The sequence below is a fragment of the Pelobates fuscus genome, chromosome 4, assembly GCF_036172605.1.
Source record: "Pelobates fuscus isolate aPelFus1 chromosome 4, aPelFus1.pri, whole genome shotgun sequence".
NCBI classification, from domain to species: Eukaryota; Metazoa; Chordata; class Amphibia; order Anura; family Pelobatidae; genus Pelobates; species Pelobates fuscus.
The window spans coordinates 99705757-99727774 of NC_086320.1; the positions used below are offsets into that span (position 1 = coordinate 99705757).

Sequence of the window (22018 nt, forward strand, 5' to 3'; positions counted from 1 at the left end):
CTGTGTGATTGAAGTCTATAAGCCCCGCCCCCCTGCGTGATTGAAGTCTATGAGCCCCGCCCCCTGCGTGATTGATGCCTGTGAGCCCCGCCCCCTGTGTGATTGAAGTCTATTAGCCCCGCCCCCTGTGTGATTGAAGTCTATAAGCCCCGCCCCCTGTGTGATTGAAGTCTATGAGCCCCGGTTAGCCCGCCTTTAGAGCGGAGTGTGCTGGTGCTCCCCCTCCTTGCCCGCGGCCGGTGTTGGTTACTGCCATCATGGTGCCGGCAGCTCCCGGCGGCTCCGGGGATGGAGGAGGAGACACGGCGGACCCGGCTGACTCCGCGGGCGGGATTCTGGGGAGCCTGCACCAGCTGCACCGCTACCTGCAGTCCGCGGACCCCGAGCTGGTGTGCGAGGCGGCCCATAACCAGCTCCGCCGTCTGGGGGAGGAATGTGTGGTGACAGCGCAGGGCAGCAGCACGCTGGGTGTGTAACACTGACTGGGATCAATGACTTTATATCAATATAGCGCTACCTCCACACTGACTGGGATCAATGACTTTATATCAATATAGCGCTACTAACACACTGACTGGGATCAATGACTTTTTATCAATATAGCGCTACTAACACACTGACTGGGATCAATGACTTTATATCAATATAGCGCTACCTCCACACTGACTGGGATCAATGACTTTATATTCATTATTACATCAATATAGCTCTACTTCCTAGCTACACACAGGGCCGGATTAACATAGGGGCTGATGGAGCTGCAGCTCCAGGCCCAGGCCCATGGAATAGGCCCATTGGTTTAAAAAAAAAAAAATTTTACATTTTTTTTTTATTTTTTTTTACACACTACTCTTAGGGTTGCCAGGTATTTCTCATGTATTTATTAGGGTTTCCAGGTATTTCTCAGAAGTATTTCTCAGGTATTTGAGGCTGCCTAGCCGGTGCCGGTATTGCAGTAATACCGGCAATCCAAATGTCTGTCTCAGTATAAACATAGATTATTCGGCAATACCAGCGCCGGCCAGTAGGGGTCGCTGTTTGTGTGGAGAGAGGCAGTGATAAGAAGTTACGGCATCTCCCTCCCTGCCTCTCTCTACTCACTGATCCGCGGGGGAGCAGCTCTGCACAGAGAGTCCAGACAGCAGTTCCGAGACATGGGAACGCTGAGACATTGGGACACTGGGGAACATGGGGACCCTGAGCATGCACGTCCGCAGGAATTTTTCCGGGGGGGGGGGGGGAGGGGCATAATTGTAATGACATCCATGCTTGGCCCCTTTTTGACAGTGTCATGAAAGGGAAGGAGCAGTCATTTTCACATACAGCCAGGATGAATAGCGTTTTCACAACTATGGTGTCAGGAATATATGTTTGTATTCCTGACACTATAGTGTTCCTTTCATCAAATTACAGGAACATTCTGGTCACCATAACAACTTTATCTAAATGAAAATGCTGTGATGCAAGGAGGCCCCTGGGTGCTCTTTCTTTGAAGGGGTGAAACCGCTCTCAAATGGTTTACCCCCAAAGGCTTCCTTCAGCTCCAGATCTCCAGGTCGCTCAGTGGTATTCGACTTCTGAAACAGTGTCAGGAAGTGCAGATTGACGTTGGGCATGGGTGCAGCTGATTGGCTAGAGTGGTCAGCTGACACTCTAAGCCAATCGCTAGTTCCCGATTCATAAAAATGTTTTACGTTTTCATGAATGGGGAGCTACTGATTGGCTTAGAGTACCAGCTGACCCATCTAGCCAATCAGCGGCACCCCTACCCAGCGGCCCTCTGTGTTTCCTGACACTCAGTAAATAAAAGTGAACACATTAACACTGATATATATATATATATATTTTTTTACCTGGGGAGATGAGAAGGTCCAAAGTTTCACTGCCAGGCCCAGGTACCAACGCCTTATGATGTGGTGTCCAGAATGAAGTGCTCCAATCTCATTTTCTTCTCCTTCATTTGACACAGTCTTCTTTGTCTTCTGAGGCTCCTTCTGCTCCTTTACCTTTCTGCTACTTTCTGCTTATTTTGCGCCCTTCTGCTCCTTTCTCTTTCTGATCCCTTTCTGCTCCTTGATGGCTCTTCCTGCTCCATGATGGCCCTTCCTGCTTCTTGCAGACCCTTCCTGCTTCTTACTGCCCTTCCTGCTTCTTTCTGCCCTTCCAGCTTCTTGCAGCCCCTTGCTGATCCTTTCTGTTCCTTCTGATTCTTCCTGCCCCTTCCTGCTCCTTGCTGCCCCTTCCTGCTCCTTGCAGACCCTTCCTGCTCCTTGCAGACCCTTCCTGCTTTTTGCAGACCCTTCCTACTCATTTCTGCCCCTTCTTTCTCCTTGCTGACCCCTCCTGCCCCTTGCAGACCCTTTCTACTCCTTGCTGACCCCTCCTGCTCCTTACTGCCTCTTCCTACTCCATGTTGCCCCTTCCTACTCCATGCTGCCCCTTCCTACTCCATGCTGCCCCTTCCTGCTCCTTGCAGACCCTTCCTGCTCCTTGCAGACCCTTCCTGCTCCTTGCAGACCCTTCCTGCTCCCTCTTCCTACTCCTTGCTGCCCCTTTCTACTCCATGCTGCCCCTTCCTACTCCTTGCTGCCCCTTCCTGCTCCTTGCTGCCTCTTCCTACTCCTTGCTGACCCCTCTTGCTCCTTGCAGACCCTTCCTACTCCTTGGTGACCCCTCCTGCTCCTTGCAGACCCTTCCTGCTGCACTTGCTGACCCCTCCTGCCTCTTGCCGACCCTTTCTACTCCTTGCTGACCCCTCCTGCTCCTTGCTGTCCCCTCTTGCTCCTTGCTGCTCCTTCTACTTTACCCTCCTGCTCCTTGAAAACCTTTCGACCCCTTCCTGCTTCTTGCTGCCCCTTTCTATTCCTTGCTGACCCCTCCTGCCCCTTGCAGAACCTTTCTGCTCCTTCTACTTTACCTTATATGCGGTCTTCCCCACCCCCCATCCCTCACTTACCTGCTCTGTAGGCTGCCTCTGTGCTGCTCCCCTGCGGTTTCAGTCATGAGAGAGAGGCAGGGATAAGCTGTAGCTTCCTGCCTTTCTCCATTTACAGCGCCACCTACTGGCCAGCGCTGGTATTGCACTGTATTCTCACACTAAAACGAAAAATAGCAGCACAAGCTGAAAAATCCGGGGGGGCGCAAGTACCCCCCTTTACCCCCCCCCCCCCATTCGGACGCCCATGAACCTGAGACACTAGGGACACAGTGGCCCCATGTCTCCCAGTGGCCCCTAGTTTGTGTCCCCATGTCTCCCAGCCACTGTCCCTAGTGTCTCAGTGGCCCCATGTCTCCCAGTGTCCCCATGTCTCTAAGTGTCCCCTAGTGTCCTAGTGACATCAGGACACTGGGAGACATGAGGACACAGACTCTAAGGGACACTGGGAGACATGGGGATACAAACACTAGGGGACACTGGGCAACATGGGAACACTGAGACACTAGGGTACATTGAGAGACATGGAGAAACTGGGGGACACTGGGCGACTTTGAGACCTAGGAAACATGGGGCACTCCCAGTGTCCCCATGTCTCACAGCCAGTGCACATAGTATCTCAGTATCCCCATGTGTCCCTGGTGTCTCTCAGTGTCTGTAGTGTGCCAGTGTCCCTAGTGTCTCAGTGTTCCCTAGACTCCCAAAGTCCCCTAGTCTCCCAATGTCTCTGTGTCCCCATGTCTCCTAGTGTCTCAGTGTCCCTTAGTATAAAAGAAAAAATCTCAGGCACTCACTGTGATAGATTTAGGCAGGTTTATTGGACACCGCAACGTTTCGACCTGTACCCAGGTCTTTATCAAGTCTCCAATGTCTCCTATGTATCAGTGTGCCCTATGTATCAGTGTCTCAGTGCCCCATGTCTCTCAGTGCCTGTAGTGTCTCTGTGCCCGTAGTGTATCTGTGCTCGTAGTGTCTCTGTGCCCGTAGTGTCTCAGTGTCCCCTAGTATAAAAGAAAAAAATCTCAGGCACTCACTGTGATAGCTTTAAGCAGGTTTATTAGACACCGCAACATTTTGACCTGTACCCAGGTTTTTGTCAAGTCTCCAGTGTCCCCTATATATCACAGTGTCTCAGTGCCCCATATCTCCCCGTGTCCCCTCGTGTCTGTCACCCAGTGTCGCCAAGAGTCTCAGATTTTCCAAGTCTCCCAGTGTTCCCTAGTATCTGTGTCCCCATGTCTCACAGTGTCCCAATGTCTCTCAATGTCCCCTAGTGACATGGGGACACTGGGAGACATGAGGACACAAACACTAAGGGACTGGGAGACATAGGGACACAGACATTTCCCCTTTTTGTGCATGTTCGCCTTTTCGGCCGTTCTGGTTATGTGATTTGTGTCAGTAGCCCACCCTTTTACCGCATCCATAGACTTCCTGCTTTACTGGACACTGCTGTTAGGGGGTATGGGTTTACTTGAAAGATGAAAGCATGAGATTAGCAAAGGGTATGTGTTTTCTCATAGTTGCATCCTATGAGTTTCCCTACAGCATCATCTCCATCAGATACATGACGCTTAGGAGGTAGGACTGTTTTAGTGTTTTTGGTCAATAAGATTTTGTAATTAGGCCCATCATAATTATCAGCACCAGGCCCACTGGGCTCTTAATCCGGCCCTGGCTACACACATTACCTGCCAGCTGCCCCGGGCTCAGACATATTAACTAGTATTACAGAGTAACAGAGATATTAACTAGTATTACAGAGTAACAGAGATATTAACTAGTATTACAGAGTAACAGAGATGTTAACTAGTATTACAGAGTAACAGAGACATATTAGCTAGTATTACAGAGTAACAGAGATATTAACTAGTATTACAGAGTAAGAGAGATATTAACTAGTATTACAGAGTAACAGAGACATATTAGCTAGTATTACAGAGTAACAGAGACATATTAGCTAGTATTACAGAGTAACAGACATATTAGCTAGTATTACAGAGTAACAGAGATATTAACTAGTATTACAGAGTAACAGAGATATTAACTAGTATTACAGAGTAACAGACATATTAACTAGTATTACAGAGTAACAGAGACATATTAGCTAGTATTACAGAGTAACAGAGATATTAACTAGTATTACAGAGTAACAGAGACATATTAGCTAGTATTACAGAGTAACAGAGATATTAACTAGTATTACAGAGTAACAGATATTAACTAGTATTACAGAGTAACAGAGATATTAACTAGTATTACAGAGTAACAGATATTAACTAGTATTACAGAGTAACAGAGATAATAACTAATATTACAGAGTTACTAACTAATATTACAGATATATTAACTAGTATTACAGAGTAACAGAGATATTAACTAATATTACAGAGATATTAACTAGTATTACAGAGTAACAGCGACATATTGGCTAGTATTACAGAGTAACAGCGACATTGATGTTCTTTTCGCCATGCTGTGGCCACCCCCCAAACTAACCTTACTTTAGCTTTGCATGTTACTTTACTGACAAGATTGAACAGCTAAGGAAAGAATTCTCACCACTCTACCTTTCTCTTTCTTAACCACACGTAGATTATGCCTTTCCTATCCTTCAGACTTTCTCCCCGGCTACTGAACAAGAGGTGGCTGCGCTTCTCCTTTCCTCTCACCCCACCACTTGCCAGCTTGATCCTATCCCATCTCACCTTGTCAGATCTCTCTCCCCTTGTCTTGCGCCTTCCTTAACACAGATCTTCAACTGCTCTCTCTCTCTCTCTTCTGACTTTGTCCCTGCTGACCTTAAACATGCCACTTTAGTACCTATCCTGAAAAAAAACATCGCTTGACCCGTCCTCTCCCTCTATTGTCCCATATCCCTGCTCCCTTTCTCCTCAAAGCTTCTGGAAAGACTTGTCTTTACCCATATGTCTCACTTCCTCAATTCCAACTCTCTCCTTGACCCTCTTCAATATGGCTTCCGCCCTCTCCACTCCACTGAGACTGCTCTTATCAAAGTTACTAACGACCTAATCGCAGCTAAATCCAAAGGCCACTACTCCATACTAATTCTTCCTGATCTCTCTGCTGCCTTTGACACCATTGACATGCTCTCCTTCTTCATTCACTCGGTCTCTGTGACTGTCCTCTCGTGGTTTTCCCTCTTATCTCTCCCAACGCTCATTCAGCGTCTCCTTTTCTAATGATACCTCCTCCCCTCGTCCTGTCTCGGTTGGAGCCCCTTCCATTTTCTATTTATACTGCCTCTCTTGGCAAACTTATTACCTCTTCCACCTGTACGCTGATGACACCCAGATATCTCTCTCCTCCACGGACTTCTTCCGTACCGTCCTGCAACGTGTCACTGCCTTTCTTCCATCTCTGACAGGATGTCCTCCCGCTTTCTGAAACTCAATCTCTCAAAAACTGAGCTCCTTGTCTTTCTATCTTCTAATACTGATCCAACTCTTTTGCTCTCCCTTCAAATTAGTGGTATCCGCATAAGTCCATCCTTGCACGCGTGCTGTCTTGTCGTCATACTTGATTCTGGCCTCACATCCAGTATGTTGCCAAATCCTGTAGATTCCATCTTAAAAACATAGCCTGCATTCGCCCCTTTCTTACGCAAGATGCTACCAAGGAGCTTGTTCATGCTTTAGTAATTTCCCACATGGGTTATTGTAACCCTCTCCTAATTGGTCTTCCCAAAAGCCGTATTGCCCCGCTACAGTCTGTAATGAAGGCTGCCGCCAAAGGATTTTCCTCTCTAGTCGATCCTCTCACACCTTACCCCTCTGTCAGTCCTTACATTGGCTTCCTGTATCCTATAAGAGTCAATTCAAAGTGCTAACCCATACCTGAACAATTCTAGCTCCTCTTATGTCTCTTCACAGATCCATAGGTATGCCCCTTCTCGGTCTCTCCGCTCTGCCCGTGACCTTCTCCTGTCCGCTGCTCGCACCCGTACGGCAACTCACACCTGCTCCCTTCCTATGGAATAGCCTGCCTACCGCCATCAGACTCACCCGTAGTCTTCAATCATTTAAGAAGTGCCTTAAAACCCATCTCTTTAGGAAAGCTTATGGCCTCCCAGAGTAAATTCTACCTTACATACCTATCTCTTGCTCTCTTCTAAAGGGCAGCACTCTACTCTCTCCTCCAGCTCTGCTTCACTCCCACCTTATTTGATTGCTATTTCCTGTCCTAATGTGTTTTATACCCCACTTCCTATAGACTGTAAGCTCGCTTGAGCAGGGTCCTCTTCAACCTATCGTTCCTGTAAGTTTTCTTGTAGTTGGCCTATTTATAGTTTAATCCCCCTCTCATAATATTGTAAAGCGCTATGGAATCTGTTGGCGCTATATAAATGGCAATAATAAAAATAATAGTGGCTGTCTGAAAGACAGCCTCTAGATGTTGTCTTAACCTTGCAATGTAAATATTGCTATGAAACTGCAATGTTTTCTCTTGCAGTGTTTAGGGGACTGGAACACTGCATCCAGACCTCTTCAATGAGACAAAGTAGTATGGGTACCTGGAAGTGTCCCTTTAGGCAGCACCCCACCTTACTTCTAAATGGTACTTTGCAAATTCTAAAAAAAAAAAACCCACAAAACAGAGGAAGACCAAAAGTGCAATATGTCACTAATCACAATGTGGATGAATACTACGTTTTCCAGAGCCCAAGAGATACCTGACTCCGAGGTGTATAGGCTTAATATCAAAGCAGGGTGACACTCCCCTTTCAATGAGCGTGGTCATCTGGAATTCGTGATGGGAAATTTAACAGCTCAGGAAATCTTACAGTGTAGAGGAGGGAAATTTAAAGACACAATAGGAAAAGCATCAAGGGGGACAGCAAATAAACAAGGTGGAGGAGTAGAAGAACTGAAGGTGAGAGTGGAGTGTCGCTCTTCAGGAGAGCAAGAGACAGATTTGTGACATAGAAGTTATGGACTCTGGGAGGCCATAAGCATTACTGAACAGATTAGTTTTTAAGGACTTCTTTAATGTTCAAAGACTAGGGGAAAGGCTGATTGGGGTAGGCAGGACATTCCAAAGAAAGGAGCTGCCTGTGAAAAGTCCTGCAAGTGTGAGCAGTGAGGGTGCAAGCAGCGGGCAGGAGATCATCACCGGCAGATCGAAGAGACTGAGAAGGGGCATACCTATGAATTAGTGAAGAAATGTAACACGCTAGAGTTGTTTAGAACTTTATAGGTAAGGTTTAGTACTTTGAACTGACACCTATAGGATACAGGAAGCCAGTGTAAGGATCGACAGAGGGGCGAGGTATGAGAGGAGCGACTCGGGTGAAAGATCAATCTGGCATCAGCATCCATTGTAGCGGGGCCGTACGGCTTCCAGGGAGACCAATTAGCAGAGAGTTACAGTAACCCATGCAAGAGATTACTACAGCATGAAGAATCTCCTTGACAGCATCTTGTGGAAGAAAGGGGCCGATCAGGGTATCATTGTCAATCGGATGAAATGGAATATACAAAGGGGGGAAAAAAGGAATGACCTAAACACATCTTATATATTTAATCTACATAGTAAGTGCTCCATATTGTATCTAGATAAACAAGTAAAAGCTGTATATGAAAGCCAATAAATAAAGAATATACAATAAAATGCAAAAAATGTATGAAAAAAAAATATATAAAAGATCATATGATAATTATCCAAACTATATTCTCCTACATTGGAGGCTAGAAATGGTAAAAGGTTTCATACATATGAAGCGCTCAATTCTTAAAGATAAAGTAGTTTCATATGTAAAAAGCGCTGCGTAATTTGTTGGCGCTATATAAATAGTAACATAATAAAAAGCAGGAAAAAAATGTCAAAAAAGATAAAAAAATAAAATAAAAACAATTTGAAAGTTGCTCACCTTTCAGGCACAATGTTTAACAGGGACTAGAACACAATAGTATAGAATACACATTTGATCAGAAGTAACACTCAGCTGCGAGGATTATTCCAATAGAGCATTTAGTTTAGTGATTATAAAACAATTTATTTAGTGATTTTTTACAATAGGAGCTACACTGATACAGCTTTATATTCATGGCACTATATTATCCCTTTAAGTATCTTAATGTATATGGTTAGGTATTCCCTAGTTAGCATGACAGATTAATGTTACAGTACTCTGGTGGTGCTATAAAGGGTTGGGTTTCCCCTGGTTAAGTAGCCTTCAAACTCCAGTATCCACCTTTAATTTTCTGACACTGTCAGATGGTCACAGGTTTCTTCTCCACAAACTTAAAACATCTTCAAATTACATCCCAAGTTGAAGATGATGGATTGGGGTTTGTTTATTGGACATTTGAGTGGTGTTTTTCAAACCGCTTGAAAACTGTTTAAGAAAACACACTCTATGTATTACCACTATAAGACATGTTGGAGAAAAGAAGATTGATTAAATACCTTAAATTCTGCTATATTATATTTGAGTATTTGCTTCTCAATATGGCTATGATGCGGCAATTGTCTGAATGCCGAATGGCTTTCTTTTCTTTTTTTTTTTTTTACTTATTAAAAAACACTTACCATAGGAAAATTGTAATTATCTATTGTATTTTCCATTTCAGACTTGAATACCTCCCTGATTTTCTCCAAGGAGTTTGGCCTCCTTGTATTTGTGCATCAGTCTCTAAAGCCTGCGACCTATGACTGTGTAAGTTATGAATTGCCTCATTAGTTCATATATTTTTTGTTTTTTTAATACAACTGTTTTTAAAATTAATCTCTCATGCTCTAGTTTCGAGATTGCAGGGAAGAAGCACTAAAATTCCTATGTGCATTCCTAGAGAAGATTGGTCCAAAAGTTCACCCTTACTCAGTAGCTATTAAGGTAAGCATTAAAGGAACTCTCCAGGCCCCCATAACAATTTCACATCAGTTATCTTGTTATAGAAGCCCTGGACGCTGGGGTTAAACTGCTTTAGAATAATTCAACTCTTCATTAGTCCTCCATGATCCCCTTTGCTTGGTCAATTTGCTCCCACACCACTATAAGATGATTTTCACTTGGGCACTGGTTATGGGCTGAGAAAATCAGCCTAGTTCCGTGGCCAAAGGAGGAGTCAAAGTAGCAAAGAAGACAGGTGCTGGGGGGGACAACAAAGGGTTAGAAAATTAGAAAATGGTTTACTCCCGTAAGACAGTGCTTAGGTCATCTTAGACCCCATAATGACTTCATTGAGAGCACGTTGTTATAGGGCTGGGTTGTTCATTTAAATTTATTTATTTCCTAATAGTACTAATGTGTAATGTATTTTTTTTTTTCTTAAAACGATTTTTATTAAAAATGCTTGTGAAAAGTTGTTCAAAAATAAATTGTCAGGTCATCAAGTAGATATTAAAATATCAAAGATGTTGGTATACAGTAATAATAGACAAACATTTTCATATTTAATTTCTGATTATAAGAAAATAAAAGAAAGTGGGAAAAAAAAAGAAAAAAGGGGAGGGTTGGGAAAGAAGGGTGGGACCTAAGGTAGGGGAAGAGCCACCACAGGAAAATAGGTAGTTTCCCCATATTGTCATTTTTAAAACATCTTCGTACAGGGCTCGACAAATCTTCCCGCAGCTCCTTTCTGCTCCCTCGTGCTGTATAGTGATGCCGGGAGATGGAATATGATGTAATTCCAGCCCCTGCATCACTACAGGGAGCAGAGAGGAGCGGCAGGTAGATTACTGCTTCCTTGCACACAGGTAGAGCAGCCCAACTGGACCCCAGGGAAAGTCCACTCAGCTCTCCCAAAGGTAGGGAGGCTGGTTGAAATAAAATTAAAATGGAAAATATGTGTGTGTGTCTCTCTGTCAGTATATGTGTGTGTGTGTGTGTCTCTCTCTGTGTGTGTGTGTCTCTCTCTGTCAGTATGTGTGAGTGTGTCTCTCTGTCAGTATGTGTGAGTGTGTCTCTCTGTCAGTATGTATGTGTCTCTCTGTCAGTGTGTGTGTGTCTCTGTCAGTGTGTGTGTGTGTCTCTCTCTCTCTCTGTCACTGTGTGTGTATGTGTGTATGTGTGTGTGTCTGTTTAGGTACCTGCACCCCTCTGATCACGAGAGAGGTGTTTTTTGTTTATTTTTTCTGTGCCCAAGATAATACAGAGGATAACTATGCCACAGCAGCATAAGCAAACAGTGATAACAATGTAGAGCATATAATGTGGCACATTTTTTAAGTCTAGTAATAAACAAACTCAATTACAGGCTTAACAATGTTTTACTGCATTGTAGTGTAGTATGTAAGTAGCTTGGCGGTGCGTTGCTAAATACTACTGCAGTGAATTGGGTGCTGGGACTTACTAGTCTGTGTGGGAGCTAAGACGTGTGATTTGAAGCAACGTAACAACAGACAAGGAGTTTAGTATTTACGTGTAATTAGTGAGTGAGTGAATAACTAGCTGAGCTGGTAGGTTAACACAGTATACCCCCACGACTTTGTTCCTTTAATCTTATTTGCAGTATAGAGATTACCCCTGCTTGTGGGTGAGTGAAGGCTGTCTATGTGTTAAACATTGCAGCCCTGTGGTCCGTACATAGTGGTGTTTGAGGACATATATATATGAAATGCGTTCAATAAGTAGATGAGCTTGATACATTGAGTCTCTCGTATTTGGATTGCTTTGGCAAACTAAAATAACGAGGAAATCTTAACTAAATAAAAAGTTCACTTGGCCAACTTGTGAACAGCTGTGACAGCGGTGATGTTCTCTGTGGCATGGGGGTACTCAAGGCAGCAGACTGCGGTTACAAGTCCCCTAGAGTCCTGCAATGTCTGCGTTTCAGCCTATACCTTGTGCAGTCTTCCTATCTTGTACCCCTGGGCCTGCAAGGCTAGGCCTGCTCGCACGGCAGTTCACAGGTGTTGTTAGTCCCTTAATGCGCCGGTTATTTCTTGCGCTGTTCGGATGCATGTGCCACCGCTGGGTCCCGGCATATCGGTGGGGATGGCTCGGATCTATTCTCAGAGCTATTGCAGAGGTTCAGCGTTTCGGCAGTAGTAGGGATTTCTGCCCTACAGCTCTGGGTGCCCCTCCGCCGTGCCTGCTGGTATCGTCTCGTGAGGTGGGTGATCGTGGTGCCCCATGATGTGAGTCTAGGCTCTGTGTTTTCCCCTTCTTGGGGGTCCCCTGCTTCCGCGGTGGGTAGGGGGTTGCCGGGTGTTTCAGCTTGACGTGAGGGGGTTTCAAACACCCGGTTTCCGCTGTATCCAGTATCTGTGCAGGATTCCGGTTTTTAGTTTCCAGTCGTTGCCAGAATCGCCTGCAAACGGCGTCGAATTTTGCTTTGAATGCTTCTGCCCAGTCGTTTACATTTTGTTGCTTCGCGGGAACTGCAGTGCTGTCTGCCATCTTGACTCGGCTTTGCGGCTCACTGTCCTCTGTGTGGAGGTATACCGGGATAACCCCCGCCGGTCCAAGGGGGGGGGGGACGGAGACCCATGGTTACAGAGTCGGCTGCGTGTGGCGTCGGGAGAGCGGCCGTCCCTCTTGCGCCTGCCATGTGGGTAGGCCTTCGACCTTTGCCGAGTGGATCATATTCGTAGAGTAGCTTGAGTGGTGTCATAGTGTTCCTCTCAGTGTCACCCCACGTTTGGTGACTCTTTTAACACGGTTGATCACAGATTTGATTATTAAAATCCGCTTTAATCGTTGATCGCTGCAGGAGCTGCTGAGGCAGACGTCCTCACAGCTCTGCGGTCAGGCCCCGCCCAGAGAGGTGTTTTTACTCACCTTCTTTACCACGCCGTGCCAGTTTTCTGCGGCTTGTCCTGCCTTCATGGGTGAGATAATCAATCTTTAAGATCTCCGCTAAACCAATGCTTTGTTGTAGGAAAGCATTAGGAGGATATTGTGCATCTTTTCTATCGGTAACATTCAGCACCTCCATGTAGAGCCTGGAGATGCTGAACAAAAGTGCTGCACACTGTGCAGCACTGACACAGGACTCTCTAGTGACATCTGAGTGATTGTCACTAGAGTTGTTACTTGGCAGCAATGTAAACACTGCCTTTTCTGTGAAAAGGCAGTGTTTACATTGAAAAGGCTACAGGGACAGGCTACAGGCACCAGATCAACTACATTAAGTTGCAGTGGTTCTGGTTACTATAGTATCCCTTTAAGAATTGTATATTTCTCGTAAATTAATCTGCACTAGTTTTAAAAAAACCTGGCTCCTAACTTTTTTTAGCCCTGTCTTAGTATATTCTTTATTATAGTATTCTATCTCGTTATTTTTTAATTGTGCACATTGAAATTTATTAGGAAATCACTTTCCTTTGGATTGTCTTTCTGACTCTGTGCTCATTACTTTGCTATAGTTAGTTGCTTTTTACAAATTGCGCGGCAGAAAATGATGCAGGCAGAAAGAGCACATGTTTTTGAAAAGCAACAGACCGTCTTAAAATAGAAAGTGTTGGGTTAGATGACTGCATAGAGATCGCTGTCAGAAAAGGATGGTTGGAATGGAAGTGTTACCCACCCCAGCAATTTCAGTACATATAAATACAAATTAACATAAATATTATATTTAAGTATTAGAACAGTGTTCCTTTAAAGGGACACTCTAAACACCATAAGCACCACATATGCTATAGTAGTTATGGTGCCAAGAGTTTCCTCGTTCTGTCCCACTGTTAAGAATAAAACTATCTTGGAATTTTTTGGCACTTTCCTGGGTTAACTGGGCGCCAGCAGTCTGACCCCTCTTCACAGATTCAATAAAAGACATCCTTCTTCCACATCAGCTATTTCAATTCAGTGGTCAGTGTCAGATGCGGACTCCTCTGATACATCTATGGTGAGAGCAAACTGTCTGACTGGTCATTGTGGGACAGTGTAATTGGTTATGGTACTTAGCGACTGTCTGATTGTAATTTCAAATGAAGTTTTTTCTACAAGTATGTATTTTAAGCAAATGTGCAGATTAAAATGTATTCTTTTAAACAGTTTCTACTCAAGTCTCTAATTTGGGCGCTGCGTACATTGCTTAGCACTCTGAGCAACACAATCACTACAGTTTACTTATAGTTATGGTGCCTTCAGTTACTGGACATTTTCCCTTGATTTTATATGAAACCGTTAGGGAGCGGTTTGACAAAACTGCATCTCCCTGGCACCCAGGGACCTCAGCATCCTCTGCTACAAACCTACAATGCTATTCTAATACACAGTATCCCTCATTTTACTGATGTGTTATTAAATTGTCATTAGGTAAGTAATTTGTCTCATATTACAACTTAGTGTGTACAAAATACAGGTTAACGAACAGTGCTCACACATAAAAAATAAATAAATACAATTTTATATTTTATAGGGCTACTTGAAACCACCCATTTTAGCAGACAAACATTGAGATTCAGTTACACCATATTGCCATAAACCCACCACTATGTCACAGTACCTCAATATTGGTGAGATCTACACTAATTTAACATGGAGGATTAACTGCAGGCACACCCAGAGCACACGTTTCCCAGCACTGGTGCTTCTGTAAAGACCCAAATATGTACAATAAACAGATTATGGAACGGCACACACACACAAAACAAACGGGTGTAAACAAATATGTGGATTTGGTTACACCCTATAACCATATAGTGTGCCCACTACTGCATTACAGTAACCCAGTATCTGTGAATCCTACACTCATTTTTACAGGGGAGATTAATATGTTAACTGCAATACTTGTTGCTTAAACGACTTCCAGAGACTCTCCTGAAATGTGTGTGTAGTAATACCGTATTTGTTTATAACAAATGTTCACATTTAATCTCTAGTGATCTAATGTATGTCTTCTATGATCTTTAGAATGTGTGTATCATTGTTTACACAAAGGATAAAGCGGCAAAATGTAAAGTGCCTGCCTTGGAGCTACTGATTAAGGTAACAATTACATTGTTTTGGATTCAAATTAAGTTCCAACTCCCTACCAGTCTAAAATTGTGGCCCAATTCAAATCTCATTTTAAATGGTAGAGAAAATGGCAGTACCAAAAGTTACTGTTCCTCTCCCCCCTTCTGCTGTTTCCTATTCCTCCAGCGTTTTGTGCTGTCATATGTTATTCTCTCATGCCTCATGCTATTACTTATTGAATTACTTTGCTGTATTGTCTCACTATCCCTTGACTTTGATGGTGCTAGTCCTTGGTTACTGATGGTTTCTGGTGCTGGCTTGTTGTCAATCATAAGGTTTTGTGCACATACTGGTCTTTTGATATGCTAGCATTTCAGTGCCATCTCCTCCATGGCTGTCATATGCCTCTCCGATTCTCACAGGGTTTCACATGCCTCTCCAATTCCTCACCCCTTCATAAACACGTGACTATGGACAATGAATGCTTCTCCCTATGCCCACTCTGTCAAGTGTTGTTCCGAGGGGAAGCACATCCATATTTAAATATGCACCAGTAAGTCGCCCACTGTTCCCCTTCCTACCTACCCAAAAAAAGAAACGGCAGATAAAGTGAGTTTGATGAATTTTTTAATTGGACATTGCAGGCTTAAAAACGTCTAAAAAAAGCATATATTGATGGTTAATAACTGCATATGTATATATGTATAGATAATGTTAGAAGTGGTTAGGATAAAGGAGAGTTTAAAGTTTGAGAGGGATCATCATGAGAGTTAGATTACATAGGGTGTTTAGTGTTAAGATAATTAAAGTCTTGAGGGGGAGTTATAGTTGTGATATAAGGAGTGTTTAGAATTGGGTTAGGGGGAGGTTAAAGTGACACTATAGTCACCAGAATCACTACAGCTTAATGTATTCATTCTGGTTTGTATAGCACATTGTAACACCTTTTAGAGGCAGTCACTCGGAGGACCATTAGAGGTGCAGCACCTACGTTCAGTGGAAACACTGAATACTCCCCATAGAGATGCATTGATTCAATGCAGCTCTATGAGGACATGCTGATTGGTGCAATGCGTTGTTTTGCTGTGCACGTGCTATAGCCTCCCTATGCTTTCTAATGGGTAAGGATTGGATTGGCTGAGATCACCAAGATTGCTGATCTCCACAGTGAGGGAGAAAAGGTGAATAAACTACCTATTTCACTGCAATCTGTGTGAGGGGTGGTTCTCTAAACAGCCATCTCAGCACTATAATGTTCCTTCAAATTTAGTGTTTAAGAGGTGTAAAACCTAGGATTAAATTGACACTCTAAGCACCAAAATAATTTTAACCCCGCAGTCTCGCTGCTCAGATGGGGGTAGATGGTAAGTGATCCCTTCCACTTCCAGTCCAACCTCAAATACAGACACTGGAAGTGCTGGGCCAGCACTGAGTTTTACACCCTCTATAATTGTTCCTGCAGCTCTGCTGTTAAGGCTGACTGGTGCCTATAGACAGTTGCCTTCTGTACCTAATAATAAGTAATCTGGTCCTGAGGCGAAGTGGAGCCAGGAATATTAAATATAACATAGCATTGTTCTCCCAGCCGCTGCACTCACACAACTTTATCGAAGTTACCTGCCAGAGGAGAATCCTCACTCTGTTGCGCTACAACCACTATGATGGCAACCTTAGCACATGCTCCTCTCTGTCCATCAAGGAGGTTGTCTGATGCCTTCACCTGTTAAAAGCAACAGGGGAAGAAGTTTGAAAAAAAACAAAACGGGGCTTTCCCTTCCACCCAGAAACTGCTCTCTCATCAGCCACCTTGATAATGTGGAATTTACACTTCCATATTCTCAGTATCCTTTCTGTCCAACATGAACATAAACCCTCTTTTAGACTGAAAGCACTATTATGGTATGCAGCTGCTAATTATTCATATTTTGACTACATGCAATGTCACACTCCTGACACACTATCGACTACAGCAAGTTGTAGTGGTTGTGGTGCTTGGAATGTTCCTTTAAAGAAACAATCCAGTCATCATAAACACTTCATCTCTTTGGTTTGAAAACTTACCTGGTGTCTGCCAGGATGCATTCACCTTCTTAATGTGAACCGGAAAGTCTCTGCAGTAAGCTAAAATTGGTAATGCCGGGCTTAAATCAGTAGCTGAAACCAATCAGTTGATGTTCCCAGCCAATAAGTAATCCCTGCCTTGAAGGACTTAGTTCTAGAAAGTTAACTGAAGATCCATGCAGACATTCTTGCTCTCAATTGAGGAAGTAACCAATGCCTGGCTGACTCCAGGTAAATTGTAAAACCATTAGCATACCAATCGGCAACGATAGACTGAGATTTAAGTAAAAGTTTAAAAGTATCCGAGGGACGTAAAAGAAAAAAGGGTCATAAAAACTTCAAAGAATTGCAATGGTTATGATACCAGGAGTGTTATTTAATAATGTGTAGAAAAAGTGTTAGAGATATCATTAGCGTGTACATAGGGTTGTGAAGGATATTTTCCTGCTTTTTAAATGTAAATTTTGTCATTTCAGCTACTTCACGTTTTGAAGAATTCATACATTGTTGAAGAGTTTAAAGTTGGTGAAATTTTCAATAAATTCTATGGGGAACTACCTATGAAAAGTAAATTGGCTGATACAGGTAATCTTTCTGTTCTAATCTGTTTGATCTATTGAAATTAAATATAAAGGCAAACTGGTGGCATCATTATTTTACATGCCTTTAAATGGATACTGTTATTCTGAATATGATGATCCTATTTTTTGAATACTCTGTGTCCGCTCTGGAGCATATTTCATTTTATGAAACATCATTCCTTATGATGCACCTATACCTACTTATACCCAGTTGTTCTCTGTAGTTTTGAATGAGTGCTTTCTGTTATCATTTTATTTTATAATCCAATTTGTAACACCGAAGTATTTCAGTATTGGATTTAAGTCATGTGGAATTCATATTTGCTTTGCTCTGACGTCCTAATGAAGAATCAGTGTTTTATGTTTATATATGGACAGCAGGAATGTATTCCCTTCATTTACAGAAATATTCAGGATTACGTGCTATTTTCACGTACTAAGCCCAATCATCATATTGTATTGTCATTATAGTTTTTTTAAAGGGAAACTCCAGTGCCAGGAAAACAATCCGTTTTCCTGGCACTGCAGGTCCCCTCTCCCTCCCACCCCCTAACCCCCGGTTGCTGAAGGGGTGAGAACCCCTTCTGTAACTTACCAAAGGCAGTGAAATGTCCCACGTCGCTGCTTCTTCCTCCGCCGCCGCTCCTCCCAGTGATTGCATCGGCCGGTGGGCGAGACTGATCCCGCCCACCGGCCGCGGAGACCTAATGCGCATGCGTGGCAATGCCGTGCATGTGCATTAGAGCTCCCCATAGGAAAGCATTGAAAATGCTTTTCAATGCTTTCCTATGGGGAAATGAGCGACGCTGGAGGTCCTAACACAGCGTGAGGACGTCCAGCGACGCTCTAGCACAGGGACACGGGACACACGGGTGGATTTAACCCTGCAAGGTAATTATTGCAGTTTATAAAAAATTGCAATAATTACAGTTGCAGGGTTAAGAGTAGTGGGAGTTGGCACCCAGACCACTCCAATGGGCTGAAGTTGGGCTGGGTGCCTGGAGTGTCCCTTTAAGGATAAGGAAATTCATAACTTTCTCTTTTGGGCATGCCTTACAACTCTAGGAAACCAATCAAGATGTAGTAGCCCGGCTACATCATTATTCTATACATACTGAATGTAAACATTTAATGCAAATTGGCACACATTATAGGTTTTTTTTTCATAGTAGACAATGGAAATGGAAATTCAATCTTTAGATGCCTCTAGCAGTTTAAATGACCAATATGGAAGGATCAGGGTACATCTGTTTTCCAGCCAATATTAACCATCAACTTGTCTATCTGCAAGTGTGATAAAATCTGAGTGATGATTACGTAATTGTAAAGTTATATTTCCTATTTTCTTCAAGCTATAATATGATTTATTCTAACATTACTTTATGTGCGCATGTACGGTAAAGGGTTCTTATTTATGACTTGTCTGTTTTACAGTTCTGGAAAAGGTTTATGAGCTTCTTGGTGTTTTGGGAGAAATCCAACCTAGCGACATGCTTGTCAATTCTGAGAAACTTTTCAGAGCATACCTAGGAGAACTGAAAACTCAGGTACTGCAGGATTTGCTTAATGGAGAATCTTGGTGTTAAGGTGTAGTAAACGTGTCACGCAAACATTTTGGGGTGCTATATGGACCGAAGTATGATTCCACTGAAAATTATAACATAGTTATATTATATCTGTCATGTCCCCACTCTCCCTGGGACCCCTAGCCACTATGGGCCACTATTAATGGGAGGTACCCAACTGGCATGATATCCCAGTTATCCCTATTATACAGGGTATAATATTCAGAAGTGACCAAATTCAGAAACCCTTTTAATTAAAGAACCAAATTCAATGATATTACATACAAAGAATGCTTAACGTTTGGAGATTTGTTTGGCGCAAGGTTTTTCTTTGAACGCAAGATACACGAGCCCGTAATCCATGCAGCTGTGCAGAATATTCATTGCAGTGTGAATCTGCCCTTTATTTATCTTAAATTATTTGAACGCACACATTTTTGTTTTACAAAAAAAAAATATATATCATCTTAATGTTCTTTTAGATGACATCATCAACCAGAGATCCGAAATTTTCTGTGGTGGCTGGGTGCCTGAAAGGATTATCTGCTCTTATGGTTAATTTTACTAAATCAGTTGAAGAAGGTACGTCAAATGTTTGTATCATATATCATGGGTAGATATGCCAGAATGTTCTACTGGACTGTCCAGAGTGTTTAGATACCTAAATATGTTGCAAGGGTGAGCTTAGTGATCATATACCCAGACCCTTACCTTTGGAAGTGAATGTTCTCTGTCTGTAACTCTTGTTTATCCTTTTTATATTCACACACCCATGTACTTTGTTAACAGTATATATGGCTGTAACATGAACACTGTACGACATGTCTAACTCACCATCTCCAATCTACTTGGTCATGTACCATGTCACATACTGGCATCGTATCCAATTCACCCAGCCACATATCCTGTCACATAACCCCCATGCAGTACTAAGTCACACATTTGACCATAGCCACACACCTATTCTGTCACTGCTTAACCTACAAATCCACCCAGTCACATAATTCCTTCACCAAAATTAACACAAATTAACCTTCCCACCTAACCTACCATTTCTTACACACATTATGCACAAGCTCACACACACACACATTATATACAGGCTCTTATGAACACATTATGGACAGTTGCATATACACTAATTGGATTTGTAAGAAATCTGATGACTTCTGATGTTGGGAATGGGAACTGTGTTCCACCAGCATCTTGTGTTTTTTTAAATCAGAAGTACTAGTGATCACATCTCCATAGATTTTTGAGGACTATGTTTTCTGCGATGCACTTTATTGTGAAAGACGTGGGTATATTAAAAGAGCAGGTGTGTATGTTTGGATAACAATGATGTTTTATAAACTAAAACTACTTTGTATTTTACAGATGCTAAAACCTCCAAAGAGATTTTTGAATACACAGTGAAGGCAATAAGTCCCCAAGTATGTCCTGATTACTTTTATTTTTGACATGGAGCTTTTTTTTTTATTGACTAGAGTAACTGTATTATAATAAATTTTAGTTTTTCTTTTAATATCTCTAAAAAATATATATATTTATATTTCATACAGGTTGATCTGAAAAGATATGCGGTGCCTTCAGGTGAGAAAACCATGTTGGCAAATGTAGTGAAAGTGTGTGAATGTATTCTATTTATGAGCCCACAAATAGTAAGCTTTTTTCACAAGGAAAATACAGTTTCAGCATGAAATTTAAAACTACATAGAGGGAAGGTCTCTTCTATTGGTATTTTAATCACATTATGATTCTTTGAAATTCTGTAACAACACATTACATACTACAAGAACTCCTTAAACTTTCTATTTACCGATGCATTTGATCAAGTACAGGTAAACAGCTGAGCTTTTCTGACTAAATACTAAACATAAAAGATGTGCTGTGCTTTTTATTTCAATAATCCGTTATTGCAACAACCACAATACAAAATATTCCCAACATAACAATATTTAAAATAACGCGTTCACCAGTATAAAAAATTGAGGTGACTAAGGTCACTGAGACTTTAAATACATACTTGAAATGTTGTTGACTTCACCAAATAAATAAATAAAAAAAAAGACAGACACAGTAATGCATATGGATAATGATGAATCCACTCAAATGTTACACAATCGGAAAAGAAAGGAGAGAAACAAAATGCATAGGGGCGGTGTGTGAGGGGTGCAGAGTGTCGGGGTTGCAGAGTGAGTGTCGGGGTTGCAGAGTGAGTGTCGGGGTTGCAGAGTGAGTGTCGGGGTTGCAGAGTGAGTGTCGGGGTTGCAGAGTGAGTGTCGGGGTTGCAGAGTGAGTGTGTGTGGGGGGTTGCAGAGTGAGTGTGTGTGGGGGGTTGCTTTGTGTGTGTGTGTGTGGGGTTGCTGTGTGTGTGTGTGTGTGGGGTTGCTGTGTGTGTGGGGTTGCTGTGTGTGCGTGTGTGCGCGTGCTGTGTGTGCGCATGGGCAAGGGGTGCTGCGTGCGTTTGTTGTGCTTTTGTGTTAAGGGGGGCAGAGTGTATGTGTGAGGGGTGCATAAGGTTAAGAGAGCATATGTATATTTATTATTAAAACATAATTGGCTTACTTCAGGGAGATCATGCCAAACTAATCTTATTGAGAGAGAGGTATTAGCAGTAGAAAGAGGGAAGTGCTCATGCCATTTTACAGAACACTGGTGAGACCTCACTTGGAGTATTGTACGCAATACTGGAGACCGTATCTCCAGAAGGATATTGATAGTTTAGAGTAGGGCTACTAAACTCTTACAAGGAAAGATTAAAGGAACTTAATATGTACAGGTGATACTCGAAAAATTAGAATATCGTGCAAAAGTTCATTTATTTCAGTAATGCAACATAAAAGGGGAAACTAATATATGAGATAGACGCATTACATGCAAAGCAAGATAGTTAAAGCTGTGATTTGTCATAAGTGTGATGATTATGGCTTACAGCTCTTGAAAACCCCAAATCCACAATCTCAGTAAATTAGAATATTACATGCAATCAATAAAACAAGGAGTGTAC

General features: G+C 42.7%; 1 protein-coding gene across 1 annotated transcript in view; it reads left to right on the forward strand.

Annotated features, from left to right (window-relative positions):
• The first annotated feature begins 196 nt into the window (after positions 1-196).
• PRKDC (protein kinase, DNA-activated, catalytic subunit) overlaps positions 197-22018 on the forward strand; it is a 167699-nt gene continuing 145877 nt past the window's right edge. The window contains exons 1-9 of the mRNA XM_063451401.1: positions 197-468; positions 9529-9614; positions 9699-9791; positions 14757-14831; positions 17339-17447; positions 18878-18990; positions 19491-19590; positions 20386-20441; positions 20571-20601. Coding sequence (XP_063307471.1) covers positions 258-468; positions 9529-9614; positions 9699-9791; positions 14757-14831; positions 17339-17447; positions 18878-18990; positions 19491-19590; positions 20386-20441; positions 20571-20601 — 874 coding nt within the window. The 5' untranslated portion in view covers positions 197-257. The remainder of the gene's footprint in view (positions 469-9528; positions 9615-9698; positions 9792-14756; positions 14832-17338; positions 17448-18877; positions 18991-19490; positions 19591-20385; positions 20442-20570; positions 20602-22018) is intronic.